Raw genomic sequence first — 20898 nt, 5'->3', positions numbered from 1 at the left:
CAAGGTCATTGAAGAAGGAGAGGAGGAGGTGCTCTAGTGACAGAGCAGAGATTCCCCTGCATCCTGTGTAGAGGTCCATGGTGGAGGAGGGAAAAGCATGAGGGAGCAGCAGCGAGATGCTGTTACAGACTGACCGCAGCCACCCCTTCCCCATTTGCTCACAGGGACTGGGGAGGGCTGGGAGGGCAGCTGGCTATGAGAAAAAGGGCTGGGGGGAATGAGGTGGCAGATGAATTTCTCTTTTTTTGTTTGTCCTGGTTTCAGCTAGGACAGAGTTAATTTTCCTCCTAGTAGCTGGTAGGGTGCTGTGTTTGGGATTTAGGATGAGGATAATGCTGATAACACACTGATGTTTCAACTGTTGCAGAGCAGTGCTTATACTAAGCCAAGGACTTTTCAGCTTCTCATGCTGCCCTGCCAGCGAGCAGGCTGGGGGTGCAGCAGGAGCTGGGAGGGGACAGACCCAGGACAGCTGACCCAAACTGGCCAAAGGGGGATTCCATACCATATGGCATCCTATGGAACAATTAATATGGGGTGGCTAGCCGGGACGGGGGGGCAGTCTGCTCAGGGATAGGGTGGGCATTGGTCAGCGGGTGGTGAGCAATTGCATTGTGCATCACTTGTTTTGTACACGTTATATTATTATTATTATTGTTATATTATTATTATTGCTGTTGTTGTTGTTATTATTATTATTATCCTTTCTGTCCTGATAAACTGTCTTTATCTCAACCCACATGCTTTCACTTTTTCTCTGATTCTCTCCCCCCATCTCAAAGAGGGCGGGGAGAGGGTGAGCGAACGGCTGTGCTGTGCTTACCTGCCAGCCGGGTTAAACCACAACATTATTTTTCCCTGACGGTTGGGACTTGATGACCCTGAAGGTCTCCCCCAGCCTAGACGTCTCTAGGCTTCTACGGTTCTAAGGGCACCCGCCTCCATGGCGATCCCACAACGGCCAAGCCACGGCGTCACCTGCCGCAGTGCGCATGCTCCGAGCTGACCCCCCCCCCCCCCCCGACCCTTTCTTCGTATGCGCCGTGCCCATGGCGACGGGCGGGGTGCTGCTTTGCGGCAGAACTGTCGTAACGGCGCCGTGAGGAGCGGAGGGAAGTTCGAAGCTCGGCGGCGGGATGGCGGCGGAGCGGGGCGGCCCCGGGCAGCCCGGCCTCGCGGATGGCGGCGGTCAGAGGTGAGGGGGGCGCCCTGACGGGGGGCTGCGGGCCCTGAGGGGCGAGGGGAGGCCGCGGGTGCGCCCGGCTGACGGCGGGTGCCTTTCCCCGCAGCCTCCTGGACGTCGCCCGAGGCTCGGAGCCGCAGACGCTGGACGCCAGCCGCCGCGGCATTGCCAGGATCGAGGGGCTCGGCCGCCTGCGGGGCCTGCAGCACCTGGACCTGTCCGCTAACCGCATCCGCCGCATCGAGGGGCTGAGCGCCCTGGGGAGCCTGCGCACCCTGAATTTGTCTGGCAACCTGATAACGAAAGTGGAGGGTCGGCAGTGTTTGTTTCAGTCCGTTTAGTAGCTTAGGAAGTTTTTCTAAGAGCTGTGGTAAAGCTTCCTTTTGGGAAGTATGCCTATACTGAGGCCCTATGGAGTTAATATAAACTGCTAGCTATATTGTGTAAACTGTAAAATATGTGTGTACTGTCTGTAAACATCAGAGAAAGATGCCTTTGCATAAAAGGAAAAACTGATTCTTTTTCATTTATATTATGGTTATAGTTCATCATAATTTGTAGCTATGATTTTTTAAAGATTTACTCTGCAAGACTTTGCAAGGTCTCTGCAAGCCAAGGGGCGGCTGAGGGAGCTGGGATTGTTCAGCGTGGAGAAGAGGAGGCTCAGGGGCAACCTTATCGCACTTTATAGATACCTTAAAGGAGGCTGTAGCAAGGTGGGGGTTGGTCTGTTCTTCCACGTGCCTGGTGACGGATGAGGGGGAATGGGCTAAAGTTGCGCCAGGGGAGGTTTAGGTTGGATATTAGGAAGAACTTCTTTACTGAAAGGGTTGTTAGGCATTGGAATGGGCTGCCCAGGGAGGTGGTGGAGTCACCATCCCTGGACGTCTTTAAAAGACGTTTAGATGTAGAGCTTAGTGATATGGTTTAGTGGAGGACTTGTTAGTGTTAGGTCAGAGGTTGGACTAGGTGATCCTGGAGGTCTCTTCCAACCTAGATGATTCTGTGATTCTTGATTTGACAAAGCAGAGCATTTTACTGAAAATCTGACTGTCTCTTTTTCCCTCACTTTGCTTAGGACTGGAAAAGCTTTTTAGTTTAACTGCACTGAATTTGTCATATAATCGTATACATGATCTGTCTGGTAAGTAACTTGGGCATGTGCAGAGCAATAAAAAGCATTTACATCACTTCAATTAAAAAAGACCAGGTGTGTTTGCAGAGGTTTCTAGTAGTTCAGCCAGTTGACTGAGTAATGCTGCTGAAGGTGGCAGCTGCTGCTACTCTCAGCTTTAAATTTTCTTCTGTCATGGGTTGTTCATGAACTGGAATCCATTCTAATGGCAAGGCTGAACTTCATGTCTGTAAACTTGACCATAGCAGTTTATAGGTGTTCCTATTTAGCTGCATGGGAACAGGGGTAAAAAAAAAAAAAAAAGTCTCCCTGCAACATCTGGTGTTGCTGAACAGTGGGTTTACAAACTGTAGCTACTCAGAGCACCAGATCTGGTTTGGTAAAATTCCTATCAAGAACTGTGAAGCATGAAGATTTTTATTTTTAACAATGTGTAATGCTTTACAAAAAGAACCAGGCTATATTTTTCTCACTTGTATGACCTATAATAGTCTGGACTAAGTAAATCTGGAAGCCCAGTAACTGTAGCTACAAATTTGATGAACAAATATTTTGATTTCATGTTCTCTACTTGAATTAAAAGTATTGTTAGTGAAATGAGTGAAGAAAGCAGAGCTTTTTCCTTTCACAGAGAACAGAATTCTACTTTTTTACTGTGCAAGAGAAATAAAATTTAAAGAGATATTATTAACAATCATATGTAGGGCTATTCTAGTATGATGTGCACAGAATTTTGGCAAATCTGTGTCACTGTTTAGAACTCCCTGCTCTGTTCACACCAATGTACAGTAAACATTTCAAACTTACTTCCAAAGTGAAAAATGCAATACTCCTGGAAGATGCTTCCAAAAGATTCCCATCTTTTTATAAGACAAAAATGCATCTTTGGGTATGATGTGGAAATTCTAAATCTTTTTTGTTGAAATGGTCAGTCATTGTTTCTAACTAAGATATTAAGCTGTAGAACGAAGGGAGTTTATAGTAGAAATTGGAAAGAATGTTTGTAACAACTTTTGTTAACGAACTGAGTTATAAAAGGGAACTTCAAGCAAAATGTTTATTTTATCAAGATTTATTTTATCAAACGTTGGTACATCATTTCCAAATGTGATGTATTGTTTACTGAATATTTTTCAACGAGATGCCATTTGATCTAACCCCTATAATCTAGAACCATAGCAGGAATCCTTATTTTGTGTTTTTTTCTTAAATTTACAGGATTCCAGTGCCTTCATGGAACCAATTACAAGCTTAGCTGTATTGACCTTCACAGCAACTGCATAAATGATACTAATCATCTACTTCACTGCTTAAAGGGGCTGTGCTGTTTGACCAATCTGACACTGGAAAAAAATGGAAAGACCAATCCAGTTTGTGAGACAGCAGGTATGGATCTCACGTCAGGTAGATGATTTGTAGTAGATAATTACTAACTCGATCGGTCAGTAATTTCCTGTAAACTGTTGGCCAGGTTCTGAAGCTTGCGAATAGCGTATATTCTCAAAGTTGTAAATCTTGTGTGCATTGATAAGGTTCAACTCTTTACGTGGTTAAGGCACATAAAGTGCCTTAAGGTTAACTCTTACTTTAGGTTAAGGTGGACAAAGAGCAAACTGCAGCAAGAGAAAGATCAGCTATAAGCACTATTAACCTTTCCTCCTTTTCCCACAGCATCAGTAAGCAGTGACAGACAGATCGTAAGACACTGTATGTAAGATGCTAATATAAGTAGCATTTTCATTCACTGAAAAAGGACTAAGTTAGGGGTAGTCCTTTCAGAACTTGATTTTTGTTATATTTGTGTATCGTTGTATTTGTACCAGCTGTTCTAGTGCAGTAGGTGTATATAAAAAGTTGTCTTTGCAACTTCTCATAGTGGTGGAGAAATCTCAGTGTAGACCAGGGCTATGCAGGCACCTTCTCAGTTCTTTTGTTTTGTAATGTTTTCTGTTGAAAGCCTTTATGGGTAGGGATTGGTGAGACACTTGTAGATAACTCACTACTTTTGCAATGATGACAAGGTACCTAAAATACGCTACACATCGTTTTTTTCCTTTTTTTTTTTTTTTTGAGTAATTTAAATTCAGTCTTTTCCTTAAGGTTACAGAGAAACTCTTCTTCAGACTTTGCCCCAGCTGATGGTTCTAGATGGAAGAAGTGTTTATGGTGAACCAGTAGACCTAGCAGAAGGAAATTGTTCAAATTTGCAATGTTTAGAAGGCATTTTGGACTGTTTGGTTTCACCTGGGTCCCCCTCATCCAAAGATCAGGTGCCATAGTTTGTGTGTATTGAATTTAAAATTGATAGTTTTTTTTTATTGCATGTAATTCATTAATGTTACAGGGGTTGTCTTTCCTTTTGACAGGACAAGGTTGCGTTACCAGTGGTGACACCACATATTGACCAGGCGTTAGCATATTTTCGTCAGCGTACAAAAATACCAGCACAAAGTTCTGTCAGCTCCTCTACAGAGCTTGTTTCATCTTCAGAACCAGAGAAGGCCATACTTGATAAAATACAGAGTGAGATGAGGATTAAAAAAATCGAAGATCAAATTTCAGAAATACTGCAGAAGGTGATTTTTTTCTAAGATTGCACAGAAAGTTTTCATAAAATGAGATGTACATTATGATACTGCAAAGGTTCACCATTACTGACATATGATTTATACTGGTTCTGTGTGTGCTGACTTCATACTAACGTGTATCTAGTAATTTTGAAAATCTGAGAGTAAGTTTAAAAAAAAACGCAACGCTTTAAAGCTGGAGATTGAACTTTGAATCAAGGAAACTTTCGTATTGACTAAAAACTAGTATATGTGATTGGAAGAACTATCTGATCATAATATATTACATAGAAAATTGTTTTCTGTATTTTGTTTTTTTTTTTTTCACTCCGAAGCCATCATTGTATGTAATTGAACCAGAGTGAAATATGAAATGCAGCAAAACAGCAGCATTGTAGAGTTTGTGAAAGTTTATTTTGCTAAGTAATAGGTCAAGTTGGTCTGATATGTTTGTCAGGTTTATTTTCCTGTATTTTGATAACAGTTTATGCTGTGCCTTGCAAACATGTAATTACTTTTTTTGTACCGTGTGTTTTACATTTTGCACCAAGCTTCTATGCCTAATGATTTTTAATGAAACTTCAGGTACTTCAAAAAGATACACTTACATATTCTCAAGCATGCAGTTCTATTGGGTTTGTTATGTTTAAATCATTGAATTGTTTTAGCAAGGAGGGAAGGGGTAGTTTGGAAGCAATTATCTTAATGGAAATGATTTTGAAAGCGTTAGCTAACATATAGAGAAGTATTAGAATTTAGTTAATTAGACTGTGTAAAATGTACAAATAAAACTTTGATCTGTTCTTAGGTATCCGATGCCTCAGGAAGGGAAGCCCCTCCAAATGTTCTTAAAGCTAAAAGAGACACAGATCCAACTTCTGAGAGTGATCATGAGAGTGGGAAAGAGAGCAATAAAAAGGTTGTGAAAAGAAGCAAGATCCCTACTTACCGTAGAACTACCTTATCTACTCGATGTCATGCAAATCATCCTAAAAGGAAGGTAACTAACAGGTATGTCCATGTTTGCCATATAAAGGAAAAATTATTTAAGCTGAACGTTGTCAGGGAGAACGTAGTTTGTCCTGAAACATTTTATGAAAGTGGTAGTTTGAATAAACTAGTTTCCTGTTAATAATGCCCTAACAATCATTAGCTACTGAGGCTTTACAACAAATCTACTGATTAGGAAAACAATTGTGTCAAATTTCTGAAGTTTATTCTTGAGAGGTGCAGGAAGAAAATGAAATACTTGTTAGCTGGCTCAGCTGATAAATGTCCAAGCCCCCCCCTTTTTTTTTCTTTGTCTGACTGTTTTATATAAACTGCATCCTTATTTTTCAGTATTAGTCCTTTATGTGCCTTATATTTTGAAATGGTTACACATCTGTACATATATAGAAATTATGGCTACGTGTTATTTAATTTTTTGAAATTGTCTGCACTCAGTCATTTCACTGTATGAGCATTTCATATGAGTCTTTAGGTGAAAAGGAAATTGAACTGAGAATTCAAAAACACTTTCTGAATTCTAACAGCTTGCTTTTTCATCTATATTTTATTTTATCCTTTTAAATTATGGAGACAGAATTTCATTATGAAAATGCATCTCTGCTTGAGTCAAATTTAAAAAAAAAAACATGATGTCAGAACAGTCATCAAAAATATAACTGTCCCATTTTTGTGCAGACACTGAGGATATTATAGTAATTTGTTTGATTATATAGTGTATATTGGAAGTGAGGAACAGAAGATGATGTAAGTTGGACTACATTAGTCAGCTGCTCTGCTTCTCCAAAAACTGTTTCCTATCTATCTGATCATATTTCCAATAGCATCTACCAATACTACATATTTTTACAACTGAAGATCTGCGTTTAGCTGCTTGCTTCATGACATGCTTATGAATTATTTTGTAGGTGGCTCTGAACTCTGTAGTTAAGCTTCTGTACCCCTGCACTTTTTATGATGGTGTTTGAAGAGATGTTTAAACTCTTCATATTCTTAAGTATATCTTGATCTGCTGCCATTTTAGGGAAGAGAGGAATTCCTCAAAGTGTCCTCATTCCCATCAGACAGACTCTAATCTCAATTCATCATCGGATGCTCCAGATTTGGAAGTAGTGGGAAGAAGAGCTGAAATACTAACTGGAAGACAGAGCAATTTAGAAAAAGTGGATGAAATGAATTCAAACGCCACAGAGGAATCCACATACCGAGTATGTTTTGCATCATTTCAAGTATGAGTGTGTCTCCTCTGGGAGTCAAATGTATGTCTCATGGTGGAACTCTAAAATTGGAGGTGACAAAAGTAATTGCATGTAGATAGTCTTAAAAAATAGCGAAGTTCTTTATAGTGTCAACTGGAAGATAATTTGTTTGATTTTACTTTTTTTGGGGGGTTGGCCAGATCACTTGCACTCTTCTCTGGATTCAAGCAAGACCAAGTAACCTTGTTTTACAATTGTGAATATTGTTCATCATTTTTGGCTATATTTGAGTATTTCCAAATAAGTTGATGCTTACCACATTCTTGCTAAGGCGCTGATTCAGGAACTGGATCAGGAGAAAGAGAGGAGGTGGAAAGCAGAACAAGCAGAGAAGAAATTAACAGAGCATGTCAAAGAACTACAGAAATATGCAAAAGAAGAAAAGAATATTCAGAGTATGGCTGTATATACTACAGAGAGGTAGGGAAGTGGAGTGCTGTAGTATATGCATTTTCTTCTTTAGTTCCGTTTATAGGCTCAAGAAATGAGAACAGGTTTAAAAAACTATACTTGAAAAACGATGCATCGTGAAGTTCTGTTTGAACATCTGTCTGTATTACCTAATGAAATTCCTTTCTGCAGCTCTGCTTTAAATCCAGTATGTGGCAAGACCTGATGGGTTATCAGTGCTTGCTCAAGAAGACGTAGGGAAACAAGGAATTTCTGTCAGTGCTTAGTATCCAAGTCTTCCTCTTCGTGTCTCAGAATTGTAACAGTATGCTGCTTAACTCCAGTTCTAGCCCTCTACTTTCCAACTAATCTGTTGTTAATTGCACTTTCTCTTTCAGCTGAAGGTCTAGTAACTGTATTTTGTCTTATGTCCTACTTGAAGCTCGCATTTCCCAAGCTCTTTTTCCACCTATACACACAGCTGGCTTTTTTCCCATGCGTGCACAAAGAAGTTTTTGGTAGGCCAGGGTTGGCTAGTAGACAGTATGTTGTGCAGGTCAGGTCTAGCGTGTCTTCATATAGACTGCTATCCTAATCCTTACATTTCTGAACAACTTCTTTCTATTTTTCAGAATTTCTCTCTTCTAACGTAGTTGTCAACAAACAACACTTTGTTCAGAGATGTCTCTTCTGATTGTCTTTCTCAACTGCACTGTATGGATCAGGCACGTTTTCTTACAGTGCTTCCTGAGCTACCATCCATGATTGACTGTGATTATTATGGAGGTGGTGAGGCACTGGCACAGGATGCCCCATCCCTGGAGATGTTCAAGGCCAGGCTGGATGGGGCTTTGAGCAGCACCTGATCTGGTGGGAGGTGTCCCTGCCCATGGCAGGGGGGCTGGAAGTAGGTGATCCTCAAGGTCCCTTCCAACCCAAACCATTCTATGAGTCACTCTATTTCTTGTTTCTTGAGGTTCCCTTCCCACCTTTCTTTGTTGTCATTTTGAATATGAGTATTACGTTATTCCTTCTGAGATTTAAATGTCCTTATCTATTCTAATATTTTTTGATAGAAGAGCTAAGTTTTTGGAAGAAAAGTATCAAATTAGAAATTGATAGTGTAGGTACAACTTAGATATTAAGCAAAATGATATTTGGAATGTAATTTCCTTAACAACCTATTAATGAGGTGGTCTTCAGCTTAGTTTTATTTGAAATGAAGCTCAGTGTAGTAATGCAAAGAAGTGCAAGCTGCAGTGCTACAACACTTAATAAATTTTGTCATAATTGACTAAACTAAAAAGTGTTTGTCATACAACTTGATTGCGTTCCTTCTCAGGTTGAAGGAAATGATATTGAAAGAGAGAGAAGCTAAAACAAGACTACAAGCAGATGTCCAGCAGCTGAAAAGTGAAACTGAAAGACTTACTAATGAGTTAAATCAGGCAAAAAATAAAGAAGCAGAACGTCAGAAGGCTATGCAAGCTTTAGAAGAAACACTATCCAAGATGGAGACGCAGAGGCTGCAGCAACGAGCAATAGAGGTAAATATTTTTCATGAGTAAATAATGCTCAAACTGGATAGCTACTATACTGCTAGATATTAATAAACACGACTTCAGACTGAAGTCTTAGTTTTCCACAGTAAAAGCTTTTTTTTTTTTTACATAGTGGTAGTTAATAACAAGCATCCATTTTAATTGTCATTGAATGTCTTTAGCAATAGAAATGTCATGTGGCGTGTTCTTAGGATAAAAGAGAACAAGTCTTATGTACTTAAGACTAAGAATTGATATTTTCTGAAGATATAAAGAAGTGAAAACACATTTTTAAAATGTGGCTGAAATCAATAAAGGTCTTATAGTACTAGTGAGAGAGAAACCTGATGGTTCTGTTTGTTTTGCTGATTAAATGCTTTTAATCTCAACCAGAACAGTGATAATTGCTGAGAATTGATTTTAAAACTTCTGTGGTTTTTTGTTGGCTTGGGGTATTTATTTGGTTGTAGTTTTGTTTTTTATTCTTACATGCCACTGTTTCTGACTGAATAACTCTTTGGTGAATTTTCAGTGGCTAAATGCAGCTCCCCCAATATCTATATTTTTATCGTTTGAATATATTCATATATTAGCTCATTTGTGTTTCTGAATGTGTCCGCTTACAGAAACTGAATCTTAATAAGTCCATCCTCAAAAGTCTCTGAACTGCCAGTATGGTGCTCAAAGTTCTGTCACTCAGATACCGAAAAAGAAAGCAGAGAACTGGGGAGTATGCAGAGGGCCAGATTCTCATTTTCAACATGCAGATTTAATATACTTTCTCTTTATTTCATCAGCTCTAGCATTAATGAATTCTAGAATACTTTATAGAGCTTTCTTATAGTACAGATTAGCAATTAACTTCCTAGCAATGAGAAGTTTACTGCCATCAGTGGTAAATCATCATTGCTGTATGCAGTCACTGTATAAGGTTTTCAGTCAGCATGACTAGATTATTTCTTTAAAGGACTCAAGATTCCATGCATCTAAATTTTTACCCTATTTTCTGTCACTGTTTAAATTTACAAGTGTTCTCATTTGATTTTTTTTTTAATTTTTCAATTTAGGAGGGAATTACCTCCTTTCGTCCACAAAACAAGAGGGATACAATGGGCTGCATCTAAATGCTCTGATGAAGAAGCTTCCCCTTTAGAACATGGCAACTTGTTTTCTTACACATGCCTCACAATAGTACAGTGGTATTCATACAGCTGAAGTTAGCGTACGAACTTTAGATACTTCTAGTATTCTCAAACTGAAAGTTATGCAGAAGCCCTTATGTATTATTATAGCTACTGGAAGCAATGTTTCATCTAACACAATAGGATATGCTATGTAGGTTTTCTTTATTTTATTTTTTAATTTTGATTGTTAAATATGGAGTTGAAAGGAGAATTGTGAAGGAATTCAGAAAGAAAACAATTTTGTTTTGCCTCTTGTTTTGTGGAGGTTGAATTTTCTGTTTGTTTCTGGTGGGAGCTGGAAATTAAACCAGGTTGCCCTGCTGCATTTAGTTCTGCCATTAGATACCTAATGCATAAAGTAATCTTGTAGTCTATTAACCTTTCACAGCTTCATTACTCTTGAAAGCAAACAGATTAGAATTGTGCTAGTACAGAATTTGGAGAGAGATGCCGAGTCCATTGCTTTGCTTAGGAGGACAGATTGACAAGGTAGTTAAGTTATTAACACCACTTGAGCACACAACTAATGAGATGAATTCTTCAAGTAATCCTGAGGAGTAAGAATACCAGCGTTAACATCACCTCCAGTGTTTCTGTTACATATTCTAACTTCTGAAGCATCTTGATTCTGAATTACCATTTCATGAGTAATTAAAACTTTTTTATAACTATTTTCTTTTATTGTTTCTGCTTGCCAGGACAGAAAAGTTTTTTGTTGTTGTTGTTTTGTTTTGTTTTTTTAACGTAAAAGGCTTCAGATTATAAAACAGAATTCTTCATGAATGCTTCATGGAAAAAGTGGAGTATTCCATCCACTGTTTATTCTGCGTCTCCATTTTCTGTAAAATCACTAGAAAGCAGCGCTGTTCAGCAACTTTAAACTGTAAGATGCAGATTTTTGGATTTGGAGTGTTTAAAGAAAAGTAGTGATACGAAATACGACTATAAGTGTTTTGCTTGAAACCAATACAAGTATTACAATGAGATCTTTTTTGTTTCTTAGTAAGATAAGCTAACGCTTAGATTTTAAACATTTAATCTTCAATTTCTGCACGTGTAACAGTATATAAAGTAAAAAATATCTTTTTCCTGGGGAGGTGACATAATAAAATACCATAATCTTGTGAAAATACTGTCAGTTTTGGAGCATGATGTAAACATAATGGCCTGAGTAAACGTGCATGAAGCTTTTATTAAAGCACCTGCTCATTTGTATTCTAGTACAAGATCTGAAGAATAAATGATAGCTTTAAGAATCTTGTTCCTCTTGTTTTTATGAATTCTATACAGATAAAACATGTGCAAGAAGCTGAGCTTAAAGCATCAGCAAATGAAAGAGAAGTACAGTTACTTCGAATATCTCTTCGACAGCAGAGGGAGAAGGTAAAACAACTACACGAACTTCTTATATTAAAAGAACAAGAACAAAGGTATGGGATCTTCTATTTCATTTTCCCAACAAGTTAATAGAGATGTTAGTGTTGCAAATGTTTTGTTTGAATGTGTTCTCCCAAATGTGTGGGTGGCTTTTTGTTTTTAATGGGAGATATGTGCTTTGTTTAAAACAGGAAAAAAAAAGTAGATGTCTTCCCACACATTTTCATGCCTATCTAAGGATGTCTTCAAAGCTTTTTAGACTCCTTACTTGCAAGTTCATGTAGGCAAATGTTCTTCCAGTCTTTCTGTTCATATATTCTTAGTTTATTATATGGCTGAACCCTCTTGTATCTTAAATACGTGGTCTTTAATCTAGGAAACAATCAGGTAAAAATTAAAATCACATTTGAATTGTTGTCTGAAGGTCTGCATATACTTAAGTAATACAAAGCATTCCCCAAATTGTCAGCTTCTATAGCATCTTGTGTTAGTGTGGGTGGGTGGGTTGGCGGCTTTATTGGCTGTTTTCCCCTTTCCCTTCAAAGTTTGCTTTTTTGAAGAGTGCTTGAGCTGAAGTTCTATATTGTTGAGCTAGTACAATCAAATATATGTACAAACTAAAGCAAGTAGTGGTGTTTTCTATACTAGTATTTGAGGAAGGTTATTGATTTAAAAAAAAAAAGCTGGTAACACATGCTAGACTTCAAGTATACATGTATTCAAATGTCAAGGTAATGGAAGATGGAAAGATCTGATAGCTACGTTTTTGAGAACTTTTGATTGTTCCCTTATAAATCTCCGAAAGATTTAATGTGAAGGACAGCAGGCTTTGTTTTTGCATTAAAGCAACTGAACAGACTAGTCTTAAAGTGCAGGGTAATTCTTCATCATTCTCCTATGGGGATGTTTCCATTCAGGAAGGAGGCATATAGTGAAGCTCTTTATGTTGCTGTTGTTTAGATTGGTGTTGCTTTTCACGTTTGGGATCTGAGTGAGGAGTAACAGTTGTTTGGTAAGGAAGGGGATAAGAATAACTGCAGAAGAGGGTATTTGGTATACAGTGGTTTTCCTGACTTCCCATCTTTTCCTGATCTTTGTGATTCCTTGTTAACTGCAAAGCAAACAAACACTAGCTAACAGCAAAAGAATAATTGGATAATTCCTACAGAAGATTGAATTAAAAAGTAAAATTGTTCCTTTCTCTGGGTATTTTAATAGTAGTTAATGCGCTTTTTCCCATCCCAAGGCCACTGTCATGGAAGACTGAAATCTGTTAGTGGAACTAAGGAATGTATCCCCTTTATTATCTAATTTATCGTTTTGTTAGTAAAGTTTTTCTTACTAAAAATAGTAAGGAAACCAACTGAAGTAGTGTTGTGAGATACTGTAGTTCTTTTCTCTATAGTTCTTGCATGTGTTTGGTAACTCCAGGAAAGAACTCGAAACTCGAGTTGCTTTACATGGACCCGAATTTCAAGATGCTTTGTCAAAAGAAGTGGCTAAAGAGGAGCAGAGGCATGAACAGCGTGTTAAAGAATTTCAGGAGAAAATTAATACGTTAAACCAGAAGTATACAGAGTTAGAAGATGAATTTCGTTTAGCTTTAACTATCGAGGCAAAAAGGTTTAAAGAGGTAAGATCACGAGAACATTTGATCTCAAACTAGACAGAGCTGTAGTGCTCTTAAATGTGTCATATTCTTTTGATTCTTAAGGTGTTTGTTCCAAGGATTCCTGTAAAAATACTAGTAAACCTTGAAATACCAGTAATGAAAACCTAGATGCTAAATGCTAAGTCAGCATACCCACAGCAAAAAATGCATTTTTTGTTTGTAAATAAAAGTTAATGAAAAGAAATTAGAAAAACTTCTGTCTTTAAAAAAAAAAGTTATTTTCTATTAGAGTATATTATTGTAAAAAGTCCTGTAGCCTTTTGATAAGGTTATAGCTACATGTATATTAGTGTATTTAATAATTGAGCTCCCTATTGTTAAGCGTTTCAAAATTGAAAACTGATGTTTAAAATTCAAAATAAAAATTTGTTTACTGAATTCATTAGATAACTTATTTCTATGGCTAGTGTTGATGTTATTTTAAATGGTAAGCGAAATAAATACAGCTTCGAATATCTTGTCTTAAATTGGCTTCTCTTCATTTTAAATCATTTCAAATCTTTCCCTTAAAACTGAGTTCTGAGGTTTTTCCTTGTAAGTTCTTCTTTCCAGATCTTAATGTTGTTTTACCTCATATGATTAAGAGAGTGTTTTTGTCTATTGAGCTCTGTTTTTTTTCTGGTCTGCTTCTCACACTTCCATGAAGACTCTTTCATTTTTTTTCTTCTGTTTCGTACAAACTTGTAGCTGAGCATAACTAGCTTTGTGAGTTGAAACATCACAAACTAACTGGTAGAAAAACAGCTTCAGATATTGATTAATTTCACATTATTGTTTCTAAACTTATTTTCTTCCTTTATTTGAAAATAAGATGTCATTTGTATGTACGTATGTATGCACACTCTTTCTCAAATGTTAGTATTAAGAGTTCTTATCAAATTTTAGGTTAAAGAGAATTTTGAAAATGCTGCTGCTGATCTAGTTGAACATCAACAAGCCCTCTTTCATCTTCAACAAAAGGAAAAAGAGATGACAAGTCTGATCCAAGACTTGACAAGCATAGTGAAAGAACAGAAAGCGAAGATTGCAGAATTAGTGAAATCAAATCAGGAAGCCACAGCAAATGTAAAGGTACAAACGCTATGCTACCCATATAGCAAAATCCAGAGTCATTCATGTATTCAGAGAAAGTGCAGTTCTTGCCCTCTGATGAGCACTAGCGGTGTATATGTAATCAATTAGTGACTCTAAACTGAGATTTAAAAACCTGAATTTACAAAAGGTCAGGGGTATTAATGTGAGATAATGGAATGTGGTTCTGCAGCTAAAATACTAGCTGGACACTGTATGTGAAGTAAAAATGAAACTGCGTAAATATTCCAGTGTAGTTATCAGCACAGTACCTCTGAGAGTTAAACAAAATCATCAATATTAGTTGTTACCTTCTAATTGTCTAATTTTAATGTTACATACCATGGACACAGTTGCTTTATTTTATATTGCTAATCTGTCCTAGTATAGTACAGTACTGTTATCCACAAATAGTTCTTAAGCATCTTAGGAACATAACTAACTGTTCAACAACTTTTAAGTGTAATCCAGTCCATGTATGTATCCAGCCTGTCCTACATACAGCCCCTGCGCAGCTGCTTTTAATCTCCTTGCTACACATTACTATTGTGTTGTCCAAACAAAACATGATTCTGCCAATGAGTGACGTTTGTTGCTGAAAAACAAAATACAGTGATAGTAATATTAAACGGAAGTAATATGTAAACCAAATTGAAGTATATTGAAGATAAATCCTTACTGTGGGAAGTTCAAAACACCACAGCTTCATTTGTCTTTTGGATTGATTTTTAATGTCTTAAGAGCACCAATGGAAGCAAAAGTTGTTTCTGACTTGCATGTTTACAATGTGTAAATGGGTTTTTATAATGGCATTAATAATTTAAGATGACTATTTAAGAAAACAGCTTTATAAACAGTTTTCTGGGATTTAAGTTTTTCTATTTGAAGCAAATGTTTGTGTCTCGTTAATGGGAAGAGGGTTTTTTTAAATCAGGCAGAAGGTTACATGCAAGCAGAATATTGCTCAGTTAACTTAATTTGCTGTATAACCGTATTACTTTCCTAGGTGGCTAGCACTGATTGAAATTTTGAATACTTAAGATCTTATTTTCTTTTCCCATTCCATGAATGAATATTCATACAGTGCCGAACTGAAGAACTTGAAACTGTGATTGAACAGGACAAAGCAAAGGCTGTTCAGGTGGAACTTCTGAAGAAGGAAAATGGAAAGCTTATTTCTCAGCTGACTGCCCAGGAATCTGTTATTGATGGATTAAAAATGGAAAGGAAAATATGGGGGCAGGAGTTGGCACAACAGGGTAGAACTTTTTATTATTCTTTCTATTGCAATAAAAATGCTGGTGTTCAGTATCATACTTTTCAAGTAAACATCCTAATATACTTGTAATCATGAGAGGGTGTCTGGATGTCTTGTTTATCTTATCAAGTTGTAAAGATGACGTGGAAAAATAGATCTTCTGTAGTACACAGGCTGTTTATAAGAACTTTAACTGCAGTTGTGGGAGGGTTAGTTGTGAATACACGTAGTTATTCTACATCCCCTAAATGTCAAAATCAAGATGCCATAATGTTATACAAAGCACTTTTAGATATGAAGCTATGAAAGGATGTGTTGGTAGTGTTATTTAACACTGCATGTCTATCAGAAGTCCAGTGTGAAAATTTCAGTAGACTACTTGTAAAAGTAAATAATGGTGCATTAGATACAGGGTGAAAAAAGGCTTTGCCTTGTTTTCCCCGATTCATGTGACTCTTAGCACCATCTTGTGGGTTCTTTGAGATTGGTTGAGTATGTAAGAACTACTGTTCCTGTTTTGTTAGACAGGTTTTCAAAGGGTAAAATACCAACCTTTGGTTCTGCATTTCCTTTTAAGTATTGTCTGCTTGCAGATTGAAGTGATTGTGTTTAAGATTGTAGTGTCAGTGGAAGTGAATTTAAAAAAAAAAAACAACAACAAAAAAAAAACACATCTTGAAGTTACCTGTTAACAGAGTGTTGTAGTATGAATATTCTGTTTTATCTAGGAGCTCATCTTTCTCAAGATCGGGGAAAGCTGGAGGCAAAAATTGAGGTTTTAACAAGCGAGATTGAGACATTAAAAAAGCAAAAGGAACAGGACAGTGATACTATAAGAATTAAAAACAAAATAGTGGACGACCAGACAGAAACAATTAGGCGATTAAAAGAAGTAAGTCAGATGTGTGACAATTTATGTGCTTATTAAAAATTAAGATTTGCAGTGCAAGTTATGGTAAAGACTGATGAAAGCTGGCTCTGCACTCCTAGTTTTATTAACTCAGCATGATTAGGCTGTCAGTGGCAGTTGATTTCATTGGGAGCAGAAGAGGGCCTTGTACTAACTTAACATGTGGAAATGTTCTTTGAATCATAGTTATGTACAGCTTGTCTTCTCTTTGCCTCGCTTCATTGTTCTTGATAATGATTTTGAGAGAGGAAAAGACTAGGATAACAGTTTTTCCTGTGTTACTAGAAAAAAACGGAGTTTGTGTTGGGTTTATTTAGCAACGTAAATATTCCTTCTGCTTTTGTAAGTCAGTATTTTAACAGAGCAACTATGTTTTGCTCAGTTTATTCCATTCATCTCATTCAGAGACTTAAAACTTTAGCATATTAATTGCATCATTCTGCTTTGTTCTGTTTAGCATAGACTAAACACCCTTTTTTTTAAAGGGTAACAGTTGAAATGGAGGGCATTTTTGTGTTCTGAAATGTTTCTCTCTTAAAGGGTTTACAAGAAAAAGACCAACAAATGAAAAAGCAGCATGAAGAAAGTAAGAAAGCTCAGAAGCATTTACAAGGGCAGTTGGATGAAAAAGCTGCTGAATTTGAAGAGCTAATGGAAAAATTAGAAAGGCAAAATGAAAGAAAAGAGCAATTAAAGCAACGGCTAGAAGAAAAAGAAGTAGAACTTGATGACATTAAGAAGGCACACAGGTGAAGCATATAATTGGCTATAATTCTTTGGGATTGTAATTGTATACAACAGCTCCATGAAGGTTTTTTTTTTGTTCATAGAGTACTTCCTTGCTATTAAAACCCATAGAAATGGGGGGGGGGGGGTGAAAAACATTCTCTGTCCTCCTAAAAAGTGGCATCTGCATTCATTGTAAATGTATATAATTTATTTTCAGTGCCCTGAAAAAGAAGTGGCAAGGTAAAGGGGAGCTGTTGAGCCAGCTGGAGGTGCAAGTTAAACACATGAAGGAGAGCTTTGATACCAAAGAGAAGAAGCTGATCGAAGAGAGAAATAAAAGTCTTCAAACTCAGAGGTGAAAACCTTAACACTAATAGCATATTTTGTGACTGCTCTGTTACTATAGAGTTGCACTCTTAATAAGTATACAAAAATGTTTATTACACAGTGACAGAACGCATAATGCTTTTTTAAGTACTTGGTGAGCCAGTTTCCAGCGAACGGTGTGCGTAGAAATAATTCTTGCTATACAGGTGACTTTACTACATGGAACTTAATATTCAGTTACAGCATTTGTTCTGTATACTTTTTAGCTATATTCCCATTTGTTTTGAAAATGATTAGAGCCTATATTTATGCCTCCCTAGTATGCTTACGTGATAGTGACCTGTATACAGTCGTCATGTGTGCTGTCTGGAGTCATGCAGTGAAGATGATCATGCACTTGAGGCACAGGCTCACAGTGTGTAACAGTCTGGAAACAAATACCCACACCCCAGAAAATGACCTAGGACGTAGATGATGCTCAGTTGCTTTATATATTTCTGGCATTATGGAGAAATATGGTAGACCACTGTCTGTGATGAGCTTAGATTGGTAATAGGAGAACTTTATTCTTTAGCCCCTTTCTCTTGTTTTTCCTTCTTTCTCTCAACTATTCTTAAGAGGAGGCTAGGTAGCTAGCAAGACTGCTGATTTATGTAGCAGTAATAACCACATTTTACTAAAGGAATGAGCTAGTATGAGTAAGGTTTTTTGCTTTTTAAATTAAACACTTTTATTAATCACCCTTTCGTTAATTAAGAAAGGTCATCTGATTAATAATTCAAAGAAAATACCTTGATAGTCAAGTCTGATTTAAAACAAAAACAAAAAAAACAGCAACTACACCTAAAATGTAGAAGTAGAAAATGTAGAAGATTTGGAATGGTTGTGAAATCAGTTGTGAAAATGAAATTTTATCCAAAATAATTATTTTGTTTCAAAAATTTGGTGTAAAATAATTCTGTAGTGGAATAAGTTGCTTTGCTCTGTTACTGCATATTTTAAAATTATCGCCTAACAGCAGAATTTGCTTGGAATCAAGGAAACGTGAAGGAGTGTCAGTAAAGTAGACACTGTTTTTGTTTGTGTGAAACTCAGGCATGCAGGCAGTCTCCAGGATCTCATAGTCTAGTCATTCCTTTCTCAGGAAGCAAAAGTACGATAAGTTGGTGTTTGAAAACATATGGAGCTCTTAGCCATGTTGACAGTAGCAAGTCTGAATTTTTGTATTGTTGCTAGTGACTAAATGTGTCGGCTAATGGTGATTAAATGCTTCTGCTAAGCAGAATGCCAGAAGCCCTAAATATGGTGCATGAAACTAGAGCGTGCACTGGAGAAAACAGGATATCTTCTGAAGCTAGATATTGAAATAATTGTCTTTGTATCTATGTTGTTAAATCCTTAATGAAACGTAGAATTAGACAAAGCAAAATACTTAATATTTTTGGTTGTTTGCAAGAGTGTAACTTTTTTTTTTTATTTTTAGGATTGCTATGGAAAAGCTTCATGAAATGGATGATGCTTTTAGAAAACAACTTGAGTCAGTGTTGGCAGCTCATGAGGCAGAACTAGTACAGCTGGCAAATGAAAAGCAAAAACAAATTGAAGCAGCAAACGAAAAAGTAATTTTGATACTAGATTAATATGTTTATTCTATTTGTATTTTATCCTTCTTTGCACAGTAAGAAAAATCTGGAACTGTACTGTCACGAGGTTCTGTGTTCAAGCAAAGTTGCACACTGCGTAGCTGTTACTAATCAATACCCTACCATTATTTTTGCCTGTATAGATAAGGAATGTTTATTATACCAGATACTCCATTTAACTCACCCATGCCTGTGTTAACAGGTGTTGTTCTTGCTATATATTGCATTCTTTCTGGATGTGATGGACTGGTACTTTTTCTACACAAGTAGATATTTTAGTTTTGATACATTACTAGCAATCTCCTAGTAAATTAATATGTTTTTAAACAAAATTCTGCTACTGCAAATTCTGCTTACTGGCAAAATTGCTATACTCATTTAAATGTCTGATGCCATATGCCATCAACTTTGTTTTTCTGATTCAGAAATTTTGTTCTGTCATGTCTTTATTGGTGGTGTTTCATCTAGCTCCTTAAGAAAATACTTGTTATTAATGATTACTACTACAGTTAAATATATATATATATTTTTTTTCCGTAATATAAAGTTTAAAACAAGTTCTGTACTAACATAAGCATGGAATTCCTCCATTTCTTATCAGTGTTAAAAATTGGCAAGATTATATGTTCATTGGTGTATTAAGGAAAAGCAAGAATTATATTTGATTTGTATATGCTTTCAGGTTTACTGTGTTGAAGAAGAAATGCGTCAGCTTCTACAGGAAATGGCAAACAATAAAAAAGCCATGGAAAATAAAATCAGACGAATTACATCTGCTCTAAGCGACATTCAACAGGATCTTTGAAGCTTTATGCCTTACATTTGAGAGTTGTCCTTCATTAATATATACACTAAAAAGTGTATTAATTTAAACAAATGCACTGCAGTGCACTTTTTTCCTTGTTTACTTTGAAGTGCTTCCAGAGAATGTCTTTGTGAAGAATTGTGATAGCTTGGGAATCAGACAAATATTTGTACAGTGTTTTCATAATAAATATTTTTTCTAACCTTTGTTTATTTTTGACTGTTCTGTGAAATTGGATCAAAATAGATCTATGATTGACATCATCATATGAAGCGAGGCATTAATGTTCTTAATAAGAGAAAAGAAAGTAAAAACAAAAGAGATTACTAGATGCAAGAATACAAAAATGTGTGAAGACAAGCTTGAAGGTTTCCTTCATGTGGATAGAGATTCTTGTTATAAGAGATCCAGTAATTGACCTGAAGATGTTTAATCTGTCCTCATTGCAGCAAGTGGCTTCTAACCAGGCTTTATGGAAACTAGTCATAAGCCTTATGCTAATATGATTGTTCTAACTTTCAACATCTTCATCTATTTCATTTACGTATTCTCAGAAGCCCCTAAATGTTAATTTTACTGCACCATCACCCGAAGTACTTAGTGCTGTGGTAGTAATTATAATGTCATATTTGTTGATACACCAGGTGGAGCTATTTCTTCCCACCTTGCAACTCAGTTAAAGCAGTCAGGTAGCACAAGTGACAACAAACACTACTAACCTGACTTCAGTATCAGCTTGTTCTGAACCCCCAAATGAGCGCTGTAATGTTGTATAGGTAATTTTGTTTAAAGAAAAAAAAAGTGCTAATAAAAGGCCACAGACCTTTGGTTAATTGTGC

General features: G+C 36.8%; 1 protein-coding gene across 3 annotated transcripts; it reads left to right on the top strand.

Annotated features, from left to right (window-relative positions):
* Positions 1 to 1038: 1038 nt before the first annotated feature.
* Positions 1039 to 20266, top strand: LRRCC1 (leucine rich repeat and coiled-coil centrosomal protein 1). Of its 3 annotated transcripts, XM_083824203.1 has the most exons (19): positions 1039 to 1195; positions 1290 to 1495; positions 2262 to 2327; positions 3537 to 3704; positions 4419 to 4588; positions 4685 to 4894; positions 5694 to 5896; positions 6918 to 7101; positions 7424 to 7572; positions 8885 to 9089; positions 11558 to 11697; positions 13076 to 13277; positions 14202 to 14387; positions 15472 to 15646; positions 16374 to 16537; positions 17096 to 17304; positions 17502 to 17639; positions 19095 to 19230; positions 19937 to 20266. In XM_083824203.1, exons 1-19 carry the CDS (start codon positions 1137 to 1139, stop codon positions 20057 to 20059), a joined length of 3093 nt encoding a protein of 1030 aa, XP_083680329.1. In that variant the 5' UTR covers positions 1039 to 1136; the 3' UTR covers positions 20060 to 20266. The 3 variants fall into 3 exon arrangements, with proteins under 3 accessions (XP_083680329.1, XP_083680330.1, XP_083680331.1); XM_083824204.1 differs by lacking the exon at positions 2262 to 2327; XM_083824205.1 differs by lacking the exons at positions 1290 to 1495; positions 2262 to 2327 and having other exon boundaries at positions 1051 to 1195.
* The last annotated feature ends 632 nt before the right edge of the window (positions 20267 to 20898 follow it).

Source organism: Anser anser, assembly GCF_964211835.1.
Source record: "Anser anser genome assembly, chromosome: 2".
Classification (NCBI taxonomy): domain Eukaryota; kingdom Metazoa; phylum Chordata; class Aves; order Anseriformes; family Anatidae; genus Anser; species Anser anser.
Note: the sequence above shows the minus strand (reverse complement) of the source record. Positions and strands in the feature narration are given on the sequence as shown.

Excerpts from the sequence above, each read along its gene's own strand:
- LRRCC1 (XM_083824203.1), top strand. The coding sequence starts at position 1,137 with ATGGCGGCGGAGCGGGGCGGCCCCGGGCAGCCCGGCCTCGCGGATGGC. Across the intron at positions 11,698-13,075 it reads TTAAAAGAACAAGAACAAAG|GAAAGAACTCGAAACTCGAG; the intron begins GTATGGGATCTT and ends TGGTAACTCCAG. Across the intron at positions 17,305-17,501 it reads GACATTAAGAAGGCACACAG|TGCCCTGAAAAAGAAGTGGC; the intron begins GTGAAGCATATA and ends ATTTATTTTCAG.